The sequence below is a fragment of the Chelmon rostratus genome, chromosome 21 (genome assembly GCF_017976325.1).
Source record: "Chelmon rostratus isolate fCheRos1 chromosome 21, fCheRos1.pri, whole genome shotgun sequence".
NCBI lineage: Eukaryota > Metazoa > Chordata > Actinopteri > Chaetodontiformes > Chaetodontidae > Chelmon > Chelmon rostratus.
The window spans coordinates 13,063,839-13,090,570 of record NC_055678.1 but is presented as its reverse complement, the minus strand read 5'-3'; the positions used below and the strand labels follow the sequence as shown (position 1 = coordinate 13,090,570).

General features: G+C 45.5%; 1 protein-coding gene across 1 annotated transcript in view; it reads right to left on the bottom strand.

The window, feature by feature from the left end:
• Positions 1–396: 396 nt before the first annotated feature.
• Positions 397–26,732, bottom strand: part of ntn2 (netrin 2) — a 41,621-nt gene continuing 15,285 nt past the window's right edge. Inside the window, exons 3-7 of the mRNA XM_041962585.1 lie at positions 17,934–18,122; positions 11,001–11,150; positions 8,629–8,682; positions 4,529–4,603; positions 397–4,445 (exon numbers count right to left, since the gene is read on the bottom strand). Of these exons, the coding sequence (XP_041818519.1) occupies positions 4,060–4,445; positions 4,529–4,603; positions 8,629–8,682; positions 11,001–11,150; positions 17,934–18,122 (854 nt within the window). The 3' untranslated portion in view covers positions 397–4,059. The remainder of the gene's footprint in view (positions 4,446–4,528; positions 4,604–8,628; positions 8,683–11,000; positions 11,151–17,933; positions 18,123–26,732) is intronic.

The following is a 26,732-nucleotide window of genomic DNA, read 5'->3' as shown; positions in this document are numbered from 1 at the left end:
AGGAGACTGTAGGTGAGAGAGGAGGGGGAGGGAAAGGGAGTAAGGAGTTTCCTGCGTCGGACCTGACTCTGGAGTTGGGTTTCCTCCGAGGCGAGGTGCACATTCAAGTGTGTGTGTGCCTCACTGTTTATTTACAGAGCTTTAGCTCTTGCTCTGTTCATAGAGGGGAGCCACACTGCCCCCTTCTTCCCCAGTCTAGCCCCCGTGAGTGGAAACAGAGCAGCGGCCACTGTATGTGAGAATACTTTCCAATGGGAAACACACACATATCAATTTGATATTATTTCCGCAGCTCACTAATGACTGCAATTAACGAGACAGATGATCAAAACAACACACAGCTCATTAACTAATAATTTATTTTTTTTATCATTTAGATTAAAAAGTCAGTGGTTCATTGCCTCAGAGGAAAATGTACAAGGAAGACTTTGATATAACGGAAGCGAAGAGCAGGACTGAACTGAGGGAAGAATCCCTTTTGCTCCCCAGGGAAGGTCGGTGGGTAGTTTTTGCGTGAGCGAAACATTATTCCCAGGACGTTAATGTAACAGAAAGTGGTGGTGTCAGTTCCCGGCTGTGCCTCGATGGGAAAAGCAGAGGGTCCGATCAGCCCGTGTCACATTTTCACTCGATTCCCCTCAAAGTCATTTACAATTGGGCGGTTGTTGTCTGGAAACAACATAAAACCAAAAGGAATACATTCTGTGTAATAACTGAACCACATCTTCTGGTCGTGATCACAAAAGCATATGTTTCTGGTTTCTACATCCATATAACATCATCTGGTTTGTACATCCATACACGTGAGTCATCCCAGGCCAAGTGACGCTTCACGAAAGACAACATAAATGGCAGAGGCAGTTCAGTACATATTTACAACATTAAAAATGTGTCAGGATTTATTAAACACGGCGAGATGGAAGCGAAAGAGAAACAAAGTGGGAATCATACCAGGAAAATAGAAATGATAATTCTTCATCATGGGCTGGTCGGACAAACGTTCAACGGTGGCTGAGGGCCTTTGTCGCCCCAAAAGTCTGCCGTCAAATGAGAGCTCTCTTCACCTCTCTGCACGTTCAGTTCAAGTGCACATCACTTGTTTACTTGGGTAGGGTTAATTACACACACGCATTCATACACACACACACACACCTGTGAATGCTATAAATACTGGAAAGGGGGGTGGGGCAAAGCAAAGCAGTTATGGCCTCAGTTCCGCTGCCAAGCTGCTGGGCTTGTTAACGTAAAACAACAGGACGGCTCTCCCTATGAGGCTCACTAAATAGCTTTCACAAGACTCCGTTTCCACCCCTCAAACATCTGGCTCGCTCTTACTTCTTATCTTTATTCCAACATTCAGGGTGGGCGCTGAAGAAAAGGGAATCAGAGAGCCAGTAGGCAGAAAAAAAGAGGGATTCTGTGCGATTCTTACATCGCCGAATCTGAAGCCCAGATTCAAGGACACTGCGGTTCCTCCGCGAGTGTGTCGGAGGGGTTGAGCGCCAGAGAGGCCTCACTGGCACGTCATTTGACCATCCATCATAACGTGTCACACCATACTCACATACCAAGGCGAGGGGACCGGTGCTACTGTAGCAGCACCTGTCTGATGCACAAATAATTGACTGTTTGGTTCTGCATTTTTGTAAATTTTGAAATTCCACCGGTGGGAATTGTGCCCTGGATGCAGTGCTGCTCTCTTTCTCACACGCCAGAAATCATGGCGGGCGATAACTCATTTTGGTTGCGGGTTGTTTTTGGATTCGATAATCAAAATGCCATCACGAGGCCGACAGATGCGCAGCATGAAGATCCACAATCATCTGAACAACACCCAACCCTGTTCATAGTTTATCATGGGAGCATCAACTGTCATGGCATCCACATTCTTAAGCTTGGTGACATTATTTCATGAACACTTACAATCAGACCACGCGAGTGTGTTCTTCACAGTTTCACATACATTCTCGGAAGACGCGAAAACAAGAACGGCAGTGCAGGAGCTCTGGCAGCCTCCCTCTGTGCCGTCGCTTATCTAAAACACTGAGTACACAACATGCAAAACGGGTTAAAAGGGGTGTTTGGGGAGAGTGGCGGCTGACACGGGGAGGAGAGCAGAGGAGAGACACTTTTGGAAGAGTGACAAACCAAACATACCACCGCAGCCAGAGAAGCGTAACCACGAGCTAGCATGACATGCCTGTCGGCACACTCACTGCTGCGCTAGCTTGATGTGCCCCTCAAAACGGTGTGTTTATCTTGCGCTGTTTAAATAAATTGTAATGTGCTTTACAAAATGAAATAACAGCAAGAGGCAGATAAAAAGCTTGAGAGCAACCAGACGGGTCTCTCTGTGGTTTTCGATGGTCCTGACTTCCATCGTCTCATAATTGAATTTAAAAACGGACTATGCTTATTTGGCAGAGGATGACAGGGGCTGCGTTGGGGTGGGCAAGTGGGGGAAGATGACTCGGGAAGTTTTCCTTTGGATCTTGATGCTCGTATTGGTTTAGGTCTTGCTCTGCTCACTGTAGGGTTTTGATGGACCAGCAAAAACCACAAACATGCAAACATAACAAAGCACATGAGGAATGAAATATGATCCTCTCATGTCATAATACAATCAGTGAGCACTAAAAACTTTCCAGCCTCATTCATTTTGTCAAAATATGCTCGAGAAAACACAACTATGTTGTTTATCCGACTTTGTTTTCTCTTTACTGCATGAAAAGGAACTCTCGTTTCAATCTCTTATTTTGGCAAACAAAAGCCTGCCAGTCACTAGACACATCAGGAAAATGTTCAGACATTTAAATACAAAGAAATGGCATCGGCCACACAGCAACATCTGGAAGGCCACTACCCAGCGGAAGACATTATCCATAAAGCAAAGAGGCTCCTTGGAAATATTGGTATTGTTCTGAAATTCCAGCCATTTGTCCACACCGCTTAATCTGTCTTCCAGAAAAAGTGACAGCAATGAGTCATGATGGTGATGCATGACTTTACAAACCACTCATGAGAGGGGGGCTAGTGGTGAAGAGGCACAGCCCCGGAGGCCTGGAATGTGACTCACACATGCTAACAGGGTTTGTTCTGCCTAAAATGAAACAAAAAAAAAAGTACATCTCAAATAAGGATATGGCTGGGATATGGATGGATGAGATAAAACGTAGCCACATGAAGAATATAAACTCTACTATGAGCAGTGGCATCGAATACTTGCAGATATAACAGCCTACATGAGCAGTTTATTCTGTGAGGGCTGTCTGGTGGCAGCAGCAGTGGTGGTGAGGTTTGCTGTGGAAATCGTCCCTGCAAAGGGAGCCCTTGGTTCCTCACGGGACACGAGTTTTACGGATACAGTCTGGAGAAGTTGCTGCGGAGGCCTGGAGACCCCTTTTTTTATGGACAGCGAACGTTGATAAGTTGTCAGGTGGCGCAGCTCGTGCCGATCCGAGTTGAGTTTGTTTCAACAATGAAACGTGAGGAGGCCAAGCTGAGGACGAGCAGCTTGTCTTGTTGCTGAAATCAGTCAGTCTCTGGAGTGACAAACACTTGAATAAAATCCTCAGACGTGTGTGAAGTGTGAGCACTGGTAGTTTTATATGTCAAACAAAGTGGCAGGAGACAGTCAGTCTTAACGGGAGGAGGCGGAGGCTGAGGGTCGGGAGGGGGGTGCAGCTGGGGGACGAGTGGACATTTCCGCTGTCGTCGTTGAGGGAGGGAATGGCGTCTGCTTGTGTCTACACTTCATACCCTTTTTAATGGTCCCTTTTTAAGGCAAACCAATTGGACATAAACTGACATAACAAAGATTATTATTATTATTTTCCTTTTTATTTTTCACAACTTGAAAAATAAAAAGGAAAATAATTATACAATATACACAAACCGTGGTCCTTAAAACAGGTAGGGTACATGCAGTCTTTCTAATGTGCAGTGTTCCCGTGATGGGGGAAGACAAAGGAGTCAGGGGGAGGAGGGGGAGATCGCTGGGTAAGGGTTCATGAAGGTGGGCGATGGAGGGAGAGGTAGGGATGACGCCCCCTTTCCCCATCACGCTTTGCTGCACTTCCCCTTCTTCTCTTTGCGCTGGAACTTCCGCAGGCGTCTCGTCCAAACGTCCCTCCACTGGATCACCAGGCTGTTCTTATCGGCCATTAGGCCCACGCGCTCGGCCCCCGGACTGGCGGCTCCGGCCCCAGGCCCGACTCCTGGACCCGCCCCTGTGCCCGTTCCACCGTCGCTGCCGCCCATCACCAGGAACCGCTTGCTCATCTGGATCTTGGGACATTTGCAGGCCAGGTCCTTCATGTGCACCCACAGGATGTTGTCGCCTCGCTTCAGGGGCTCGCCGCGGCTTTTATACACGGACACCACGTTAACTGAGAACTTGGCCCAGTCCCCCACTGTCTCCATGTCTAGCACGTTCACCTGGACAGCTGGGGGCAGAAATACACTCAGGTCAGTACTCCAGTACAGTGCATTTATTCATTGTGCCTGAAAATTCATTCTACTCTCTTACCATAATCCTTCTTGCAATATTTCTTCATGTTGATCTTCAGGTTGCCCTTCACTGGTTTACAATAGGACTCACAATCTTCAAAAACAAGAACAACCATCATTCAGTCCTGTAATGCAGGCTGTAACTCCACAGATCTTCTTCACAATACTTAACAGAATTCAAATGTCACACATAAAGGGACACTTACACACTTGAAATTTGAAGCTTTGCCAAAAGGTTACATTTTAGGACTGTTTCACACCGCTTCAAAGTGCATTATGATGCATGTGTTCTTGTAGCACATAAATAGCAACCAACACATCTGTAATGCAAAGTTAGTGTGACTAAACATTGTAAACTGTTATACGCTGTGAAACCACCAATAAAAACACTCAGCAGCATCAAAATAAATCACTACGTGCTTGTTTCTGCAACATGCACGCACACCAAAGTTGTTGTAGGCCTACTTGTACCGTTTTATAACCTTGTGGCGAGCATGCTCATTCACACTCACTCTCACGGCAATATATATTCACTGACAGGGACAAGGGCTGCGAGGGAAACTGGAGCAGGTTGGAGTATGCTGAGCCTGGTTTGGTTTCTGTGTGCTAAAATGCAACTTAGACAAATCACACATTAAACTCCGGCAACAGCCGGCGCTGGGAGGCATGTGAAACATACCAGAGTAGTAAAAGTGTTCAGCTTGACATGTTTTCTGGGATCTTGAAGAAAGACAGAGCGGGTCATGGTTGGGTGTATGCGAGTAGAGCTCCGCTGCCAGCGTGACGGCTGAGACCACACACTGGACGGATGACCTCTGCCGACCACTCATAGGTGGAGCTGGCAGTGATGAGGTGTTGTGATTACCATTGTGACAGTTAAAATGGATCTCGTGGCGGAGTGACCAATGTCAGATCCCGTCTTCACTGACTCTAACTACAGCCTTGGTTTGGTTTAGATGTTGTGTGTCTATGAGCATGTTTCTCAGCTTGATAGAATCTTAAATTTCTCAATCTAATTACAATAATAACTGAATTTATTTGTAACAGTGACAATGTAGGCAACACTCTCTATGGACCAAGAATGCTGGAGATGCAAAGTCACATGGAGCACATGCAAATAATAATTCCCCAAGTTTTGAGTCTTGTGATCCTGGAATATTTATTTTGTCATCTCAACAAAAGCTTTGCTTCTCTCTGATCATGAAATATGTTTCCCATGAGCTGAGAGCTGAGGGAAGGGGGATCAAAGAAGGCAAAATTAAACGAATGCTCAAAAGCAGATGAAAGTGCTCATGCTAGAAATCGATAACATTAAATTTAAAGCCTTGCACTGTGTTTTTTAAATTGTGCTCATGGTAACTACTGCTACTGGAGCCGTGACAAGAAAGAAAGAGACACTGTTGATCATTAGCAAGGCTCTACCAGACTTGACTTGGTGCCACTGAATTTTATGAACCATAGGATTTTGGATCCACTTATTTCAATTACAAAACTATGAGAAGGACACAAAGTTAAGACAAAAAATATGAAAATGATGGACTGAAAATGTAGAGAATGCCAAGAAGCTCATTTTCCAAGATGGCTCCGGTGCGTTTTAGCGAAGGGACGCGAGAAGCTGACCGTGCTGCTCGCTCGGAACGTCAGAGCATGAAACTGAAAAAACCACATGTTGGTAACTGGGCTGGTATCTGCGGTCAGGCCTCTCATTGCCTTCAAAAGGAAAACCATTCAGTCATGTTGCTTCCCAAACCAAACCAAATAAAACTGCTGGACATGAAATGCCCCAGCTAGAAAAAAGGAGGGAGAGGAATTACGCTTTCTGGGTTGCATGAGAGTTGGGGTGTTGCATTGCTCATTTTCTGGGGAAGGACGGATGGAGCAATGGAAGGAGGGGAAGAAACCGGGGACCAAGGAGCCCATAAAAATGTCCAGGAGGCTTGGCTGTATATCAGAGCGCTGGAGATTTTATTAGCTAGAGAGAGGAGAGAAAAGGAAAGAAGGGGAGAAAGAGAGCAGATGGCAGCTTCCAATAACCTCGAGACAGGGCGACTTTAAAAAAAACGAGCAGCGGAGGTGTAGATGTGGACGGGTGCAGAGGTGCACGTGTGGGTGGATGTGTGTTGCACATTACTCACAGACTTTAAATGAATGATATTAAATCTCGGAGCTTGCTTAAGGTCTTTTTCATTAGAAGCGAGCGTGTGGTTTCATGCACAGATCACTATCATGTAAGTGTGCATGCAACTGTGACAGGCATGCATTTGTATGAGATGTGCATGGATTTCATTAGATTACAGCCAGTGTGTGAGTGTGTGTGTGTGTGTGGTATACAGTGGCTGGCCTGAAGGTATCAGCGGTGAAACGCTGGCTGGGAGACAGTGTGTGTTTTCCCATGAAGAGTCTCTCACTGCTGGCTGTTCACCTGGAAAAGCTCTTGGTGAATCGCGCCCACTGACCCAGAAGACCGGCCCACTGAAAACACTCACAATTGGCTCCGGGGCTCTCGATGCCCTCTTTCCCTTGAGCCCCTCTCACTGTGCCATGACAAGGACAAATTGCATCCACCGCCCCTTACACAAAAACATTTTGGGGCCTTAGGTTTCTGCCGCCGAAGCTCGTTCTATGGTAGTTTAGGAAGGAGAAAGATGGGGGGGGGGTGCTCTGGTGTGTTTGGTAGAGCCTGAGGTGAATTGGCGATCAACAACTCTTGTGTTTTTAGACCCCGTAACATTTTCCCAGGGAAGTAATAAACACAAGAAAGGGCTGGACTGTGCATTTTTGCTTTTTAAAAAGGCTCAGAGGCCCAAGTAATGAGAGGAAACAGAATTAGAGAGGCTGTACATGTTTAAAGAAGCTGCAAATGTGAGAAAATTATCCACAATATATGTATTTACTTAATGTATTTAGTATCTACAATTTTGGGACTGTGCTTATTCACTTTCTTGCCGAGAGAAAGCTGACAACAGTCTCATGTCTGCAGTAAAGCTGGAGCCAGTTAGCTTATTTTAGCGGCTAGCCTGGTAATAAAATGTGTTATATCTAATTTGTTTAATCTGTACAAAAAGTAAAGTAGTGTGACTAATCGCTTGACTGATATGATCGCGCTGTTTTTACACTGCAGATTTTATACAGATTAAACAAATTTTCGAAAATGTTTATTTGAGAGCTGCAGAGGTAGGTGAATTTTGCTAGCTGTTCTCCTGTTTCCAGTTTATATGCTAAGCTAAGATGTTGCGTAATATTTACCTACAGACATGTGAGTGCTATAAGTCTTTTCATCAAGCTCTTGGCAAGAAAGCAAATAAGCAAATAGTCCTTTAATATAAACCAGTTTGCTCATTATATACCATTAGATCTGATATGTTCATTATATACATCTGTAGCTCTATAACTCATACCTTCAAACTGTAACCTTTGAAACAGAAGACAACCAAAAGTGAAAAGTGCAATTTTGCAGTGAGCTTTCTGACAAAATCTAATTTTTTAGAAGAGAAAATATCTAAAAACAATAAAACTATATACTTTGAATAGCCAGGAAAGTATCAGCGGTAGAGTGGGAGGTGCAAGCTGCAGCCTGCGTGATGATATATGATGAAAAAAACCCCACTAATGAATCAACATTTCCAAATCAACACCGCCATTCAAATCAAACGGCCGCAGAATGAAAAATAAGGGCAGGGTAATTGACCGGAGCCTAAATTGGACACTTGGAGGGGGAGACTGAACAAATTTCCCCCCAGTCGCTTGCCAACACTCTTTTCACGCCTCAAAACTCTCCCTTCCACTATATCTCCCAGCTAAATTCTAACTAATCACCTGCCTATCTGTCGGCCTTGGCTTTAAGCTGCAGCTATATTTTGAGCCCAGCACGGCTCCACTAACTTGAGGTTAGCGGTTGGGGAAACTGTGCCAAGGACACAGGTTTTTAAGACAATGGAAAAATTCTGCAGGTCCCAGCGCACTCGTTCTTTTTGCAGGACTTCAAAAGACGGGACCCACCCTTCATTAATATTTATTCCACACCTTAAAACTCAAGTCCAGAAATATTAAAAAATATGTTTTTGTTCCTCTCATAAAGCGGTGGTGCTTATGGGCGAGGTGCACAGAACGTATACTAACCTGCTGGCTCCTCCGTGCTGCTCACCACAGCTGTGGGGTTCACCACTGGGATTTCTGAAACGCACAGAAGAAATACAAAGTTATTTCACTGGTTAAATGTAAATCTCCACCTTTCAAGTATGGCCCAAGTGATTTGGCTGGATGCCTGCTGTGAGTGCGTGTGTGGTCAAAGAAGTGAAGTATGTCTGAATTGATTAAAAGTAATTCCAAAGTGTGGGTGTATGGTTTTCTGAATATATTAATACGCCCACGACAGAATAGAGAGCTTAGTGTTGAGAAGTACAAAGCGTCTTTGCTCACTAAAGCCAATAATAAAAAATATCAGGGTTGCCGTGCAGTAGGTTTAGATTGTGACATGTGTCAAGTATGCACATGAAAACACATGGGGAATTGCAGACAGACATGCTAGATAAACACTGACAGACTGACAGGGATAGTTATTGGTGGTGAGAGGGAAGACAGGCTCAAATAAACCACGCATTCCACGGACTAATGTGGCGGTTTCACCCTCATTTTTAAGGAATATATTGAACGATCCTGAGACAGTATAAGTGGAAGGATTATGAAGGTCAGAGGACCAATTTTCAGGATTTGAGTCTAACTCAGCAGATGCACCACAAAATCACTCAGTAATGCGGTTTGCAGGAGTCAATCCACTCAAAGTCGGCGCACTTGATGCATCTGATTAAAAAGGAAAGGTGGCTGCCCTAGATTAGTCTTGTCCTCCCCTAACAGATGTTGGGTTAACACTGCTGTGTAATGTCCATGCGAGCATGTATTGACAGATGGACAGATGGCAAGGGGGCAATTTTGGTTGGATCGTCTTGAGACAGATGCAGCCCTCCCTCGCCGTGCCCGCTGGCTACTCTAAAAAGTGCCTCGTGGAATTCCTCCAGGACTTCTCCTCTAATCGTATGCAACTTTCCAATACAAATGCTAATGCTAACGACGAGCCCACTGCTTTTACCGTAAACAGAGTTACTGGAACGCTGGCTTAACATCCACCCGGAGGATCTGCTTTTGATTGGATTTATAGGTTGACGGTTTGAACCGAGCGAGTGGGAGTGTGTTGGCGGGAGTTGGGGAGGGGGATTGCTGGAAAGCTGTTGAAGCAAGAGCAGCAGTTGTCTCTCTGAAATTATGGACACCCCGCCAACAAAAACAGACAAGGGCACAGAGCTTTGTGACGGCAGGCGCAGCTGCTAAAGCCACTTTGAATCTGTGTGCCCTCGTGGCCACATCTTGTGAAGACAGACAGATGATGAAAGGATCATTCAGATGAGGGTCGCTGCCATCATACTAATTGGCTGCTTAATGGGCTTGTCCTCCGTCTTGGGGTCCCTGAGCCTCAATAGGTGGTAAGATGCCCACCATGAGGCCATATTGACACACGCAGTTGTTAGTAATGGATCCAAATGTGCGCATGTACTTTAATGCGCACACACAATCCTTCTCGTTCTCACTGGATGGCTCAGCGGCACTAAAATGAGTGGGGTCTGCCATCCATGACCACAGTTGTTTTCCCCTCCTCGCCCATCCGCCATCTGCTCCGGAGCTGCATGTGAGAGAAACAACATGGCAGCATGTGGCACAGTGTGGCAGGGCTCGGTGCGGCGCTGGGCGGCGCAGCTCGCTTTGGTGGAGGTGGTCTTGTGAGTGTGCGCGGTGTGTGCCCGCACCGCCTGGCACACAGTGCGGTGGAAAGCTGCCCTCTGTAACACATGCCTGCGTGTGCCGGGCCGCTGGCAAATTTCATAACCCACATGCGCACATACACGCTTGTCACAGGAAATTAAAAACCTGATGTAGTCGACATGCGTACTACAGCGAGTAGAGCGTGCACACACACATACTGCACGCCGCTGACAGCGAGTGGAACAACAATAACCAAGCCCCGAGTTCTCACACTATCGGCTCTCCACTGACTCGCACTTTAACAAAGATCACGTTTCAGCTTAGCCTGACGCTACATCTGTGTCCTTGTTTGCACACATGTTTCGAGCTGTTCTCTATGAAATTATCATTGAATTTTCAGTGGCCATGCAAACCCGCAGCACACATGTACTGTATATATGCAGAGCAGCGATCGGGTTGGGTGTGCCTGTCAGAGGGCCAGAATGACTTTAGGCTACAGGGAAGTGTGCTTTCAATTACGCTCTGTAATCTCCATGGTTTGAGTCTGTGCTGCTTTTAGTGCAGTTCATGACTCTATTGTAACTACTTATTATGGCTTTTGTTATATTATGTTCTTCACAATGGAGCTTGTCGGTATTTTACAGTTTTATGCAGTGACTCACTAACAGGCTGATAAAATGACCAAGCTGAAGTCATCAGTGTCATGTGGTGGTTGTGTATCTATGTGAGCCACTCACTGATGCAGGGGGCCACAGGGGAGCGGCTCTGCTGGTAGCCCTTGGCGCAGCGGTTGCAGGTAATGCCGGTGACGCCGTCCTTGCAGGGGCACTGGCCTGTGGTCTGGTTGCACGTCTTGCCTGCTGCACCGACAGGATGGCAGTCACAGGCTGGGGTGGGGGTTGGGGACAGGTGTGAAGGTTGGGAGGGAGGGTGGGAGGGTGGGAGGGTTGTAGGAAGGGTGGGAGGGTTGAGAAATAAAACAGAGGAGAGAAAGGGAGAGAAATATATCAGCATTTAATGCATTTAACTTGTTGCCAAAATGACACACTCAAGACTCCGGCTTACTCCCTTGATATGAGAGCCTCTGCAGGGCAGTGGGTTAAATCTTGTAATCTTCTGTTTTTTTGCCAGCAGACCACGGCCATGCATTAGGCCTGAATGTTTGGCTCGGGAGTTTGGGGGCTCGCTGCGAGGCAGCCCATTCCTGCCTGCTGCTCGGGATTCGATGCAAAAGAAGACGACAGCCGGTGAAAATCTTTACTCAAGAAAAGTACCATTCCCATTAAAAAAAACAAAAAAACAAAAAAAGAAACTGCTCAAGTAAAAGTGAAAATTAATAACACAGTTTTTGACTGATGTTCATGAAGGTATCAATAAGATCACTTTAAAATATTATACTAACTATCTGGCTAGCCTGCAATTGTCGCCTGTATCTGTTATCTTGATTTGATTTGATGGCCGCTGACCATGATTTGCTTTCAATAATAGCACAGGCGGCCAGTACAATATGATCATTCCCAAAGCAGTATATATATATATATATATATGTTATAATATATAATATAATAATATAATCTAATTTTATAACGTAAAGAATTATTGTGGCAATAAAACTGGAGCAGTCCATTGTTGAATGAAGAGGGGTAAGTCTAGATGAGGACAGGGCTGTTTTATCCACTCATATTTGCTCTCTCCCTCTGCTTCTTGAAAATTATTGTTTCAACAACTGGCAGCCGACTGAGTGAAAGCCGAGATCAGTTTCGACGACATTTTATGTAATGATTTCACCATCGGGCATAAAACAAATAGCAACCAGTGCCAATTAGAGGAAAGAAAGCCATGCTCTGTGCAACGAGAGGATTCTGTTCATTATATCACAATCAGCCCAGTGATTGTCTGACTTAGATGTTTATACAGTGTGTACAATTGTTCTGCACAGACTAAATATGCTTTTAATAGAGGGGAATGCAGGCTGCTTTCCAACACAGCACCAGTGGCTTAGTGTGCACTGTCTGGATTTGAGCTAGTAGTAGAACCTTAAAATGAAAAGAAAAACAACAACACTTTTTTGATTCATTCATTTCACTTGTGACAAATTAATACACAGGTGACAAGTAAAATGACAGGAAGACGAACAGGGGGATAGGATGATGCATGCAGTAAATCACTGCCGTCCCCTCTGCTCGTTTCCGCTCCTAAATGCCGTGTGCAGTCTGGTGCCTGCATGGTGACACACGCTATGCTGTTTCATCACTTCCCGAAAGTTCAGCCGATGCCCGGCAAATGCCAACACCAACAAGCAACGCTCGGGTCACCTCGCTTTGGCAAAGCTTTTATGAGTTTTGCTGGTTCTAGGCAATTTATTCAAACCCCCGTAAGCAACATGGGGCTTTTTTTTTTGGTTTAAAGAGCTGTTAAATACAAGAGCTGGCGTGCTAGTCCGAAGCCTTCCAAGAGAGCTTTACAAGATGTTCGAGAGGATGACAGGGAGAGGGAGAAGCAACATATCACAGAGTGAGAAGTGAAGGAGAGGACTGGAGGGAAACAGGGAGAGAGTGAGAGACACAGCGCTTCAGTGTAGTCCAAACAGAGCCTCTGGTGTGCTCAGCAGCATAAACAGCAGTGAATCTAACCAAACTGTGGCCACTCTGACTCTACTTCAAAAAAACAGACATTTGTTCTTTAAGTAATAAACACATACTTAACATTTTACAGCAATCCAGCTAGACAAACACATCACTGACATATCAAAACAAATGTAAGGCTTTTATATCTTATTGAGTTGTCTTCAGGGGTGTGACTGATTGGGTTCACTTCAAATTTGACATTCTCTGTCCAGAATAAAGAATAGAGAAAGCTAAGAGTGCAGAAAAGTCTCCTTCCCGGTCGCATCTGCTGACGTGCCGCCAAAAGCACAACAAACCATGACATGCGAGGTGAACTTTCTGCCTTTTCATATTATTATTTGGGAAAACAGGCGCAGGCTAGTGCAAAATGACTGAAGCAAACTTAAGAGTGACTTGACTGTAACTTGATCGCTGTAATTGTCCAAGCTTATCAAGAAAAGACAAGAAAGGCCAAAATTACACTTTGGGGAAAAACCCTGTAACCCAACAGTTTGCTACAGGGCTTGCCAGAAAAAGGCAGCTGCTAACATGCCACGGTTTCTTCCCACCGCTCCACAGAACTGTGAATGTGTTTATTTGCGCCGGACATTTTTTAGCCGCTACAACAGAGGGGGGCCTGAGGACCCTACCACCTGTTGACTGCGCGAATGGCTGAAACTGACCCAAGAGTGATCGTGTGTGTCTGGCGGCGGGGTTGGGAGGGATTAACCGCGGCTCAGATCTTCAGAAACACGTTTGCCTTTTCCGGCAAGGCCAACCGGTCCACAGGTGTCAAAGTGGCGGCGCTCTGTTTGAAGCTGCGCGCGGAGACGTAAATCTGATGCTTCAGCGTCCATGCAAAATCCCCACCATTCGAGTCACGCAGGCCCAACCGGGAAACTGAAGCTTTGACGACACTTGGTAAGAGTTTCTGACTGATCTAAATGGAATGCACATCTGCATATGTGAGGGTGAGACGCAGGATGTCGGAGGTCGAGTCAACAAGGGTCTCTGGACTGTCTGTTGATCTGTGCCAACCATGTAACCTATACCCTCACCTCTATACCCACCCCTCATTCATCAGAGTCAGAGCTGCTGCCTCTGTTAACACAGGCTGTTTGTGAATCACTGGCATTCCTGGAGCTAATAAAACCCAGCTGATGATGAAACCCTGATGTATAGATGGTAGCCTTGGATCTTGTATCATTTAAGATGGTGATCATTGATGATGGTTATTATTCATATAAAATCTACTGTGATCTGAGGTTTATTCTTCCCTGTGTAATGTTGCTTCCAAAGCACATAAAGGATAAACCCCCCTCCCCAGTTATATGATCTGTTTGATACAAGTCTGGAGTCGGTCTGTCATGCCTGCCGAGACACGTGGCCATTGTTTCCCGGGCTGATCGCTGAGCGGCGCAAGCCATCAACTCAAAGATGTGAGTAATGTTAGACGTTCTCACTTCCCTTCTAAACAATCACAGGCTGTTAAGACATCAGAGTTTACTGCCAATGTCCACACTGTTCAGTAAACAACCAGCAACTGCCAGATCTCAATGGGCTGTAAGAGGCAGGATGGGGGTGGTGGTGGTGGTGTCAATCTCCACCCCCGGCTCTCCTCCTTGAACTGCTTTTCTGAAGTTTTATGTGCAGGGGGCTCGGGCCAGTTAAGAAGCAGTAAAAGCGTCCTCAGAGGTTGATGACTTTTCAAGCCTTTGCGCCTGCAGACGTGACGGGCACTGTGTCGGGATTTGTAGTCCTTTGACAGGCGTTTACTCCGTTTAACTGATTCGTGTTGCTCCGTGCACATGTGAGCGCATATGGATTAAGGTCCTCTGCTCTTTGTCTGGAGTTATTAGCAGTCGCAGCATTTGGAGAGAGTGCTGCTATTTGTGCCCATGTTCTGTGGTCTTTTTACTTATATATAAATAAGTAAACTTTCAATATGTATGCATATCTATGGAGCACAGGAGGCGTCATGGAGGAAAAATTGACACTCTTGATTTAGCATAATTTATCTTACTTGTATTCTCGTGTTAGCAATCAATTTAATAGAATCTTATTTTGATCATTGACAGATATGTGGACAAACTTTGGGTTACGGCTAATAAACACAACCCCTTTGAGATCTCCTGTATTGTATTCGTTTAATGTATTTTACAGGACGACAGAGTGTTTTGTTGTCAAAGCTTTGAGGATACCATGGTGTCATTCAGTGCATAGACTTTTCTTCAGGGTTTTGGAGCGTTTCAACCTCCGGCTGACTGAATGCACCGAACCAAAGGCCGCTACAAGGGGAGGCAAATTGAGAGGTCAAATTAGTCATTTATGCTAGCTCATTATTAAACTGAGCGATTAAATCCAGTAATTTGTATACACAAATTATTCATCTGAGATCATGAGTTATTAAATTAAGTGCAGAAATGATTTTTTAAAGAGATATTAGCATTATTTTAGCTCTAACATTAACAATGCTATGTTGACGGACTGACAAATTGAAGCTGTCAGTAGAACCAAAAAGGGAATTTGATTCTTTGGCTTTACTCGGTCCATGTTCACAGGTGCTGGCTAAACTTGATACTAATGATACAAACATGGTGTTATTCACCCTGAGGGATCACAGATTCATGCTGCTATAGGCCAGGTGCTATGTTACCAACCAAAAATTACTTGTAGAATTAGATTGCGTAACTCTTTTTTTCTGTACAGTGTTTTCTGACGGCAAATATCCTCATACCCAGCCTCTGAGGGATATTTGTGACCGACGGCCAATGCGGTTTATGTTGGCCGGCGTTGCTTCGCGTGGACCACGGCCTCATTTTTAATGCCTTTTATCAATGTTCCTTGTGGTCAACGGATAGCAGCTGTATGGCTTGGATTCACATAAAAACCTTGTATTTTGAAGACCTCGTGTGCTGCAGCCAGGCCATGTGGTGATTGCCATGTTGCTTTCCTTTCTGTTTTAATGCTTGTGACACTGTAAAGGGCTCCTGGAGGCTGCAGCCTGGGCATCTGAACTGCAGAGATGGGATTCAGCTTGCATTGGGACCTTAGTACTCAACAGAGTTATGGGAGATAAGCGGGGATGCAGGCAAGAGGAAGGTGGTTGCTCCTCCTTTATACGCTCCTCAGATTGTATATAGACACCGGGCGGCAGAGCAGGTCTTATTAGAAACAGACTGCACCTATTTGTCCTCTCAGAGTCAGCACTGCCCCCAGCCCTCTCCACTCCAGTCTTGCCTTTAGAAAACACCTGTATTTTATTGCTGTAACTCCATTTCAGATGTGACACTCACCCCCCTTCAGCCATACTCCACCTCTGACCTCATTCTTGACCCCGACACATGGAGATAAAACATGGAGAACAGCAAAAATCAGGGCTGAAAAGTAAAATCAGCGACTCCCGTGGTAAAAGAGAAAGGTTTTAAAGGCTTGTTAGCCATGGGGAAAGAAATCAGAAGTTGGGGAGGAAGAAGAGATTGTGGTTATAAATAATCATGGGAGTTAGAGAAGATTGAGATGAAAAAAAAGTGAGCAAGGGCTGAGGCAAAGTAAAATGACGGCTCCTGGAAGGCTGCGGAATTGCTCTGATCAATCACGGAGGCAGCCGCTCAGCAGAGGCTTTGCCGACGTTAACTTTCATTTCCGTTACATCTGGGGGCCCGTGTGAGGGAGGGAGATAAACTGTTTACCACCTGATCAGGCTTTGATAAGGAAGAATTGCAGCGTCACACTCCCAGGTATTACAGGAAATGGAAGATGAGGGAACAATGTGCACGCCGGGAACACACATCTGAGGACTGATCTCCTGTCAGCATCGAGGCCGAGCGCTTTCTGTCTGTGTTTTGGTGCAGTAAGAGGTCAAATGACTTAAGTTTTAAGGTATGTGACCAAGTCGCTGTGGAGTTTTTGCCATTATATGATGAATGGCTCGACATCTCCGCTCGACTAATATCATGCCATTTCTAACCTTGTGGTGTTCGGTTACAGCTTGGGTCGGCTGCAGAAGGAAAAACTGAGCGGAAGCCAGTGGGAGATTCTCGCCATGAAATTTCAACCAAAAGATCTTCACGGCTATGAATGTTGGCAGCTCTCACCAATGCTGTTTTTTTGAATGTTCTGGAAGCGATTCTTCACCTTCATCAGGATCAACAGAATAAAAAACACTCCCCTCTCTGCTATTGATTTGAATATTTTCCTGAGCAACAAGTACAGGAAACTGCTGTTGTTTTTGCAACGAGTCCAGCAAGAGGAGAAAGAGATGCTTCCAGCATAATATCAGGCTGAAGAATATTCACAGCAAATGTGAAATAATAAAGGGGTAAAATACATCTTTCCATGAGAAATGCCTTGGTCAAGTGATAATATTATGTGGTTGTGTGCTATGGGGAAACATTTGGGCAGAAAAGCTCCGGGCATCGTGTCAGTTCCTTTCTCTCCGCTATGGTATGGCAAGTCAGACGTGCTGAAATGTTTCAGTCAAAGTTACCATGGCCGCGCATGTTTCCAATCATAACTTGTTACTCCTCCGAAAGTTTTTTTTCAGGAAGGACATGATTGCACAAGTATTATTAGAGTTAGAACATCTCAATCAGCTTTTGTTTGAACATTTTGTAAACATTTAGCGCAGCGGATTGCCAAATGCAAAGTCAAACTGAGCTTAAAGTAATAATCCGTGACATTTTCATATAAATAGTTATTCATTTTGCTACTCTATCACTGATTGATGTAACACAAAAGTGATCCGTGCTCATGAAAACTTGGACATTAGATGTTGTAAACAGAGTGGATTCTTTCCCAGAAGAATGCTCGAGTTTTATGTTTCTGACAGCAGAATAAGAGCTGAATATTTAGTTCAGTTAGTGTGTATGTGCAGTGATCGCCCACAGCGCATGAAGACAAAAGCCTATCAAGAGAAAATGCAGGGAAAAATAGACCATAATGCCAAATGTAGAAAACAGCACAGCAATTAGCATTGATAGCGCCACAGAGTCCAGAATCCCATGAAAAACAACTCTTAAAGACAAAAAAATCTCACAGCGGCCTAATCTTTTCGACTCTTACCTTTGCAGGCTCGCCGGTGAGTGATTGGTCTGGCCATGTCTCTGTAGAAGCCCTCCTTGCAGTAGTGGCAGTGGCGGCCCGCAGTGTTGTGGCGGCAGTTCATGCAGACGCCTCCGCTCTTCCTCCCCGACAGCTTGTACAACTCCATGTTGAATCGACAGCGACGGGCGTGCAGGTTGCAGTTACATGCTGCAAGGGTGAAGAGGGAAAGTTGACGTTGTCGGCTGTGTGATTGCATCAGTTTACAATATCTTCACAGTATTTATCCTTCCAGAGTCGAAATGTAAGTTGAGAGTGCGCATTGCAGTAAAACATATATCGTGCATATGACAAGAGAGCGGGGAGACATTTTCCAGTAAGGCAGTAGTGAGCGGTTTATAATCTACGCTGCGGCTGTGTGCTTGGCTGCTATTCCAGAACTCATCAATCAAAAGTGATATTTGCAGAGCTCATTTTCTCCATTTCATAATTAATGAATTCTGCTTCTCTCAGCCCATTAGTTATTAATCACTGGAAAGAGAGACATTAATTTCATGAATCACTGATGAGTAAAGACTACTAAGATCTATTAAAAGGGAGACTGAATCAGATAAAGGAATGGGCTCGAGCTAGCTGTCTTCTAAATGAGGCGAGCCACAATATATGGGACATGTGAGGCGAGGTTGTATCTCTTCACAGTCTCTCCCAGTTGCACTTGAAATGCCTTCATGTGTCTTCGCCTCACAAGCTGTTCCATTGATTCCTCTGTATTAGTCCAGCCTCAGTGGCTTATTCCTAAACGCTGTCCACTCTCTACATGTGGGGTTTGCATCTGAGAAGCCTAATGAGAAACCTGCCCTTCTTGTTTGTGTAAGAGAGTTTGATCCAGACCCTCTGCTGGTTAAATCAGAGTCAGACCTGGGACCTGAAGACTTGGCCGTGGCTTCAAAGACAATTGCTGCAGAGCTTAGCTCCGGTTCAAAGTTACCCGCGGATAAATTAGAAAGGGGTAAACAACAGCAGGGCTGTTTGACCAAAAACGTCAACAGTTATGGCGAAGGAGGATTATTAGGGGATCACAACGGAAGGTGATATTAATTAACTTTAATCTGGTGTTTGAGAAAAATACACTAACAATGCATGTTTGGAATGGAATAAGACACAACAATAGGGAATAAGTAAACAGACTGGCTGAGGGACTGGGAGGCTTTTATGTTTGTGTGGCTTTGTGTGTAATACAGTGACTGGTGAGTGGGCAGTCACAGAAATCATTTCTGGAACTTTCCAAAACTAGCGATCAAACATGCACACCACTTCGCGCTACGATTGGCCAGCAGTCCAGAGGTGACAGAAAGCCAGGGTTTGAATTTCTCTCTCTAGCTCTCTTTTTTCATTTTTGACGCTGCTATTTCTTTAAGAAAACATGTTCTAGAAACTTGTTCTGATTGAGCATGCTCCAGCCCTTAATAAGCAACTTAATGCCTTTATTTTTATTAAAGCAATAGTTCAATATCTTGGGAAGTATGCTTATTCAGCTTCTGCAGAGAGTTAGATGAGAAGTTACCTCTAATATCTGTATGGTAGATAGAAAAGTTACAGCCAGCAGCCACTTACCCTGTCTCCACCCAAAGGTAACAAGTCCACCTTCCAGCATTAACACATTACATCTTTTTTGTTTAAAAAAAAATGAAGCACTGTGGCGATGTGGACTATTCCTTGGTCAGTTGAAATCACTGAATCTAGAAAATTACTGTGCCTGGCCAACAAATAGTCCTGCACATAACCCCTGCATCATTGCAGTGTATAGTATTTTTTTTTACAGATGCTTCCAAATGTTTATTTGGGAGCAGTAGAGGTGTCAGTAGGTGGATTTTGCTAGCGGTTTCCTCCTGTTTCCAGTCTATGTGCTAAGCTAAGCTAAATGGCTGCTGTCTGTTGCATTATGTTTACCTACAGACATGTGAGTGGTATCAGTGTTATCATCAAACTCTTGGCAAGAAAATTAATAATTCTCAAAATGCCAACAGCAATACTAAGACAATCCTTACATCCTGGTGATATTTGTGTTTGATATTCACATATTTTTATTTGGGTAGCCTTAAAGTCACTTCATGAGTTGCAGATTAGCTCAAATGCTGCAGAAACGGTGACCAGTTGAAGTCATTTTAAAAGTTTCTCTCCCCATCATCACTAGCTGGCACGTGCAGTGCTGCTGCAGCCAAGGTCAGTTCTGCAGTTACACTGAGCTCAATGATCTGTGCCATGTTAGACGAGCTGCTCGCAGCCGATCAGAAATGACTGTTAATGACACCGGTGGCTCTTTCACGGGTGGAGAATCACTCGAGTGCATGTGTGCAGTAATAAGTGAACAATATGAATCCCCACCCACACTGAGAGGGACGCCTGGCACCAGGTTGGGAAAGAGGCCCACTTTTCCCTGGTTGTAGACCCTGGAAAAAAAGGGGGAGCACATTCCCAGACTGTTTCCCAATTCCATCTGGTTATTACGCAGCCCAATTTGTATGGAATTCTGCAGTTAATGAAATACTGTTTCGTGTACGGATCCATATCGCGGCAGCGCTGTTTGTGTGAGGCACTGCTGGATGTTCTGGTGCGCTGTCATAAACCGGTGCGCCCAAAGCGAGGGTTACCCTCTGACCCTAAAGAAGTGTCCAGAGGAGATCTGTAGGGAGTGTTAAGATAGCACAGCAATGTAGAACAATGAGGGAAGCTTATAAACTGAGTGAGTTGAAAGCATTTTAACTTTAGTGATCCATGTTTTAACTGAAAAAATACACCAAATTGATAACATATTGACTGTGTAATTGGTTCTCGCTCTGAGTGCATGTGTGTGTGTGTGTGTGTGTGTGTGTTGCTGCGCCTGTATCTAGTGTGTGTGTATGTGAACAATTAAACAGCCTGTCCAACTTCTTCTGAGGGGAATGTGACAAAGAACACACCAGCTCCAGTGAGTGGCTGCGGCTGCTGGGGGGGGCGGGGGACTGTGGGACTGTGATTATGATCAAGCGTCTCAAACGCACACACAGCTGTGAGCACTTGTGTCCATTAACACCTTGTAGCAGAACATGAAAGCGATGGGTCACATTTTCTCCCGTGCTGGAGTACCGACGGCCCTCTTATGGCATCTTCTCGATTTACTGCCATGCAACAGGATCAGCCAACAAAGTCTGAAGTGAGAGAGGGTATGTTCAAGTGTGGAAAATGTAAAGAAAGCTCCAGAATCGAACCTTTAAATGATTTAGCATGTGTAGCAGTGATGGCTTCAACAACAGCCAGGTTCTTTTTGTGTGTTAGAGAATGAGAGAAGTGGCGTCTGTCAGAAATAACTGAATGAACATGAATGTGATCTAAGGCTAATCTGAGGAAACTAAATAAGTAAAAAGCGCTAATGGCCTCAAGTAGGTGTTTGTATGTGGACCCGTGTGTGTGTTTTCTATGGTGTGCATGCTGTGTGCAGTTAAGTTCAGCTTGGAGCTGCAGCTGCCCAAAGATCCTGGAATGTTTATGGGTTTGTTTTGAAGTGCTTGTGCGCACACACACACACACACACACACACACATACACACACACACATAGACACCCCACCTCCCCCGCAACCTGCCACCCCCAACCACTGCAGCACCCCTCTCACCCAAATTAGGCTCAGCGGGGATAACTGAACACTGTTGAAGGCCATTTTTCAATTCATTAACACATCAAAGCCTCACCAGTGCTCTGCAAAAACACTCGCTAATTCTTATCTGTCGGAGGAAAAAACAGACATTTTCGCCACAGAGCGGAGTTCTGTGGGTGGTGGAAAGTGCAGCAAAGGAACGCGATCCTGAAGCCAACGTGTCTCCTTTATGGGTCCGTGTCCAACTGGAGGATGCGTAAATCTGGTTCCTCATGTTGTCGTGGAAATCAAACAACAAACACAAGCTACGGGCTTGGCGTACAGAGGGATGCTGAGACAAAAAATAAAGGAGGGGACGGAGGGAGAGGAGCAAGAAACCCCTTGGAAAATATTAGAGTAGAGAATAGTTGCACCACTTTGTCATGAAAATGAACTGCGCCAAATGCAAATTTTAGTGGACTAACTGCTAGAGTACAGTAAATGCCTTGTTTTTACCAAATATCTTCCTCCACACACTGTGTGCACACATCTCAGTTTATGATCTAAACAGTGCTTACTTCTTCAAGCCAGGAAGAAAAAGGGAATATTTCAGGTAGGTTGACAGAAGAACACCTCATTGTTATATTCCAGCTTTCATAACAGGTGCCTCAGCAAGTCAGTGTGCTCTGAACAGGCTCACAGGCCGGTCTGTCAAGTGTGCTCTGACAAATTGGCCCGTAAAGACTGCGCTCAACAAATAAAATGCAAGTGTGTTTGTGGAGTGCAGCGCCTCTCTGTTCGCCTCCATATGTCAGGGATAAATCTAACCTCATTTTTCCTTCAGCTCGACCAAAGCCAAGCCGGTAAGCACAGCCAATTGATTTTGGATGCCTGTGCAAAACCCAAATCCCATGGCTAAAATTGGTCCTTGAAAATTGGAGGGCCGCTCTCCCACCACCACCTCTCCCCTCTTGGCCCAGGCCGTGGTCCAGACCTGCTGCAGCCCCCCTTGGGTGCCCTCCCCGCCTGGCCAAGCAGGCTCTGCTATATGGGCTCCTGCCATCATGTGTGTATGGTGTGTGTGTTTGGGCTGAGTTCCGCCTGGCTGCTCCAGCCACCTGCTCAGGGCACCGGGGGTAACACCCGGTTAATTAGCTCCTCATTAGAGCCAAGGCGGTGTACGGTGTGGACAAACACACACATACACATTTCCACATCCCCACGCACCAGAGACACTGCTTCAAGAGGCAGTAAGAGCTCGCAGAATGACAAAGATCAAGAAATAAAGATAGAAAAAGAGTCAAACAGAAGTGAGACTTGAGCAGATGTAAGCACCGCTGGGCGTAATGAGCTGTGGACAACAAGCTGAGACAAAGATTTATTAAGAACTCTGAGCCGAGAACTAACAGGAAACTAGCAGTCCTGTAGCCCCGCTGTGTTCATTACATGGGCCGTGTTATGATGTACACAGGAGCTTCAACCTCTTTGTAATGAAGCCACTTTAGCTCCTCTTGCTCTTTCCTTCTCTTCCAGACAGACATATCTTTCACTTCTAGCTCTGACACCACGTCCCGGCTCTCCCCTCCCTCCGCTGGTTTCTGCGGTTAGCCTCACGCCGTGGGCTTAAGAGCCGGCTCTTGGGAGCCCTTTTGAACTGAGAGTCCCCTTAATTCCTCTCCCACCCCTCCCCGAAGCCTCGCTCTCTCTCTCTCACTGGTTGCCTCTCCCTCTTTTTTCGCTCGTCTCCTTCCCCAACTCTTCCTCGTGTCCGTCCTCTCCTCTTTCTCTCTCTGGATGGCATCAGGCAGGGAAAGATTTTTACTGAGATTAGGCTGGAAGGTTGCCAGGTTGGGGGGCCTGGTGTCAGTGGAGAGTTGAGTCCTTAGCTCTGTTCCCTCTCTTTAGTCCACTTCACTTCCCCACATCTAAACATTGTTATCTCTGTCCTGCCTTTGCCTTCACTCTGTCTGTCTTGGAGCTTTTTTTTCCACAGGCTGTATGCTGCAGCCCTGATCACAGGGGCAGAAGCAGACGACTGCCGTGCAATCAAATTATCATGGCAAATCAGGAAAAACCGAGGTAAAAACAGATTTATTTTACCATGACTCCGTGGCATACACAACCATGAGGTCAACCCAGGGGGATGCATGTCATGCCTGGGCTGGTTTAGAAATAGAAAGTGACAGATGGAACCTGCTATGGAAATTCACCACTGTGGCCAGAGACGACAGTAGAAATGGTGAGGGGAAAATCAAATGTTTTATCTGATCAGGTCGTCGCGCAGGCTCGTATGTGAATGCACACAAAGCAAAGGGGTCCTTGGTTGATGACTGGTGACCCAGAATTGAGCAGTAAAATCAGAGGTCAAAGGTTAAGCTGAGGAAGAAAATGGATAGACAGTGAGATAAGAAGCTGGAGGTGTCGGGACAAATCTTGATGAAATCCACTGCCACCACCAAGTCTTTTATCCTTACTTTCAGTTTCAATGGGATTTTTTCTGGCTGAATGGTGTGATGAGGATGAAAATGATGTGAATCATATGCTATGGCCATGAACACCTGTGTTAGGCAGCGCTCTCCACCAGCACCATCATTAAAACACCAGATGGGGAATATCCTAAGAATGAATAGTGCTCATATCTTTAACAGCTTCTACAGACTTGGAGAATCTACAGGAAGTGATAAAGCTGTTCTGGCTTGTTGCAGCAAAGCACCTCACTAAGGAATGGTCAAAACTGATCTAGCAAAATCCAAGATATCCTCCTGTGCTCCAGAGACTTTGGATCCTGCAGTCGCCACGATGCAACTAACCCTCCCTTCCTGGAAAATGCCCTGGACTTTCACAATCCACCCCCATGGGTCTTTGTTAATGTTGAAGTCTCCAATTCCAGTTTCCCCTGATGACACCACCAGGGTCTTTTTCTTAGACCTTAAAAAGCCAAATTTGTGTACAAACACACATACTGTAAAATACAACATCCATTTGAAATGCATGAATGTAGGCAGAGACACTCGCATGCAGTACATGCACAGCGGCAGATCAGTAAAACAGACAAAACCACAGTTAACGGGAGCCAAGAGATTGTCGCGCACTCATGGTTAACAAACAGACATATATTTACTCTTAACAGCCTCTGAATCTCGCTGCCACCAGCAACACCGGCTGGCTGCCAAAAACCACATATTTTCTCAGGCAACAGAACACAGGGGCCTGCAAGAGAATAAAAAGAAAACTGCGACCAAAACGCAAAGAATTAAATGAGAGAAGGGGGGGAAAAAAAGGCTGATTTCAGCTAAAAGAGAAATATATATGAAATAAAAGAAAAGGCAGCAGACAGGAAAATGTCCAGGCAGAGAGTTAATCTTTGACAAGAGTCAGTTACACAAGGATAGAGAGGAAGAGAGTGGCGGCGGTGACGGGCACCGGGAGGTGATTGCTACCATCTGTGGGGGAGAGTTGACGCAGGCCTGGGAGAGGAGGGTGGGCACGCTGCAGCTCCACCAGTTTGCTTTGGCACAGGGATGAAACGCTACATCGCACTACTAGATTAGATGTGGCTCTCGCACAAATGCAAGGAGATGTGTCCACACACGCGCGCACACACACATGCGCGCTTGGCCTCGGCAGCTGCAGAGCGTTTCCTAAGGATTCAGCGTTTTAACCCAGCTGACATTAATGCTGTTATTTGACACTTTGCTGTCCTTAACATTTGTTTCACCATCTTCCGTGCTTGCCAGAGAGCCTTTACTGGTGGCTTCATAGAACGAGAAAAGCATCAGTCTTTTGTGGGTTGGCCCAGGACCAAAGTTGCAATACTGACAGAAGGAATAAAAGCAAAGAGCCAGAAGAGTAGAGACCAATCAAGCTGACCGGACCCTCTTGCCTCAGCCAGATAAAGGAAGTTACTCCTGCTTTCAGCCTTTAAAGCACGCACACCAAAACAAAAAGTCACATGTTTGTTGGCCTCGCTGTGCCATAGCCGCTGCGTCTCACGCTAACCACCCCAGAGGCATCGTTTCATAGAGCTGTTGATTTTAGAACAACATTCCTTGGCTGTGTAATTATTTCAAAGCGCAGGAGGTTCCTTTTTCAAAATCACTTTCTTTCACTGTGCGCGCCCCCACCCTCCAACACACACACACACACACACACACACACCAACATCTCCTGCTCATTTGTGTGTCGCGCTGTAAGTAATTGAAGTGTCGGTTGCCTGTTAGCCTCCAGCGACAGGCGGCGGAGGCGGGAGGGGTTGGAGGGTCTTTAAGTCAATTAGCGAAAGTAGGAACATGGCACATACATGCAGTAATATCACGGCAGCTCTGGCTTTTTTCACCTTTCCCGTCTATATTTGGCACCTTGAACTTCATATCATGTTGCCCTCTAGGGCCAGAGAGCAAAATTTCAGCCGGCCATGGAGGACAATCCGCTGTGTGCTGCAAAGCAGGATTCTGGTGGTTCAACGTGGAAACTCAAAGCAACCTAACGAGGTTAACTTTGTTCTACCCAAGAAAGCACACAAATCCTGCTCCTCTCCATGCTACGACTAAGAAATGCTAAAATGCTCCTGCAATTTAAATCATGCAAACTCACAAACTGTGCCACGGTTTCATGAAAGTCTCTCTTTCATGTGTTTAAGAATGAGCTCATTCTCAATCGCCAGGCCTAAAAAGTGTCTTGATGAATCTGCTCTACGACTGGAACGTGGGCCTGACCTCTGCTTGCCCTTGCTAGGAGAAGTGGAGGGGAGGGAAATGGTGTGAAAGGATGGAGGCCTGTTTTGAAATTCTAATCAGCATCAAATAACCATCTGCCCCTTCGTCGGTGAGGGAAACCAGGAGAGAGAGGAGTGAAATTGTGCTTCTGTGGTCTTCAGAGTTTCCACAGCTCTGTACAGATCTGAGGGCTTATTCTGAGCCCTGTTCCTGAGCATGTGTTCCTGGCTGGCCTCTTCCCCTGACACACACATTACACACACACACCTCTGCTGGATCACATTGCTTTTCCTAAGAAACCCATCTGTCAAATTCCCCCTAATTCCAGCTAATAGTTTCCAAAAAACAGAGGCTGAGCCCACCAGAAACCACAAGCCCCCACCAAAAGTTTGAGCGGGCTTGTGACAAGGCTTGCAACTTCAATATCTGTCTGCTCTGCATCTCCTTCTTCCGCTGTTAAATTCTAATTCAAATGCAACCGCTTATTCATTA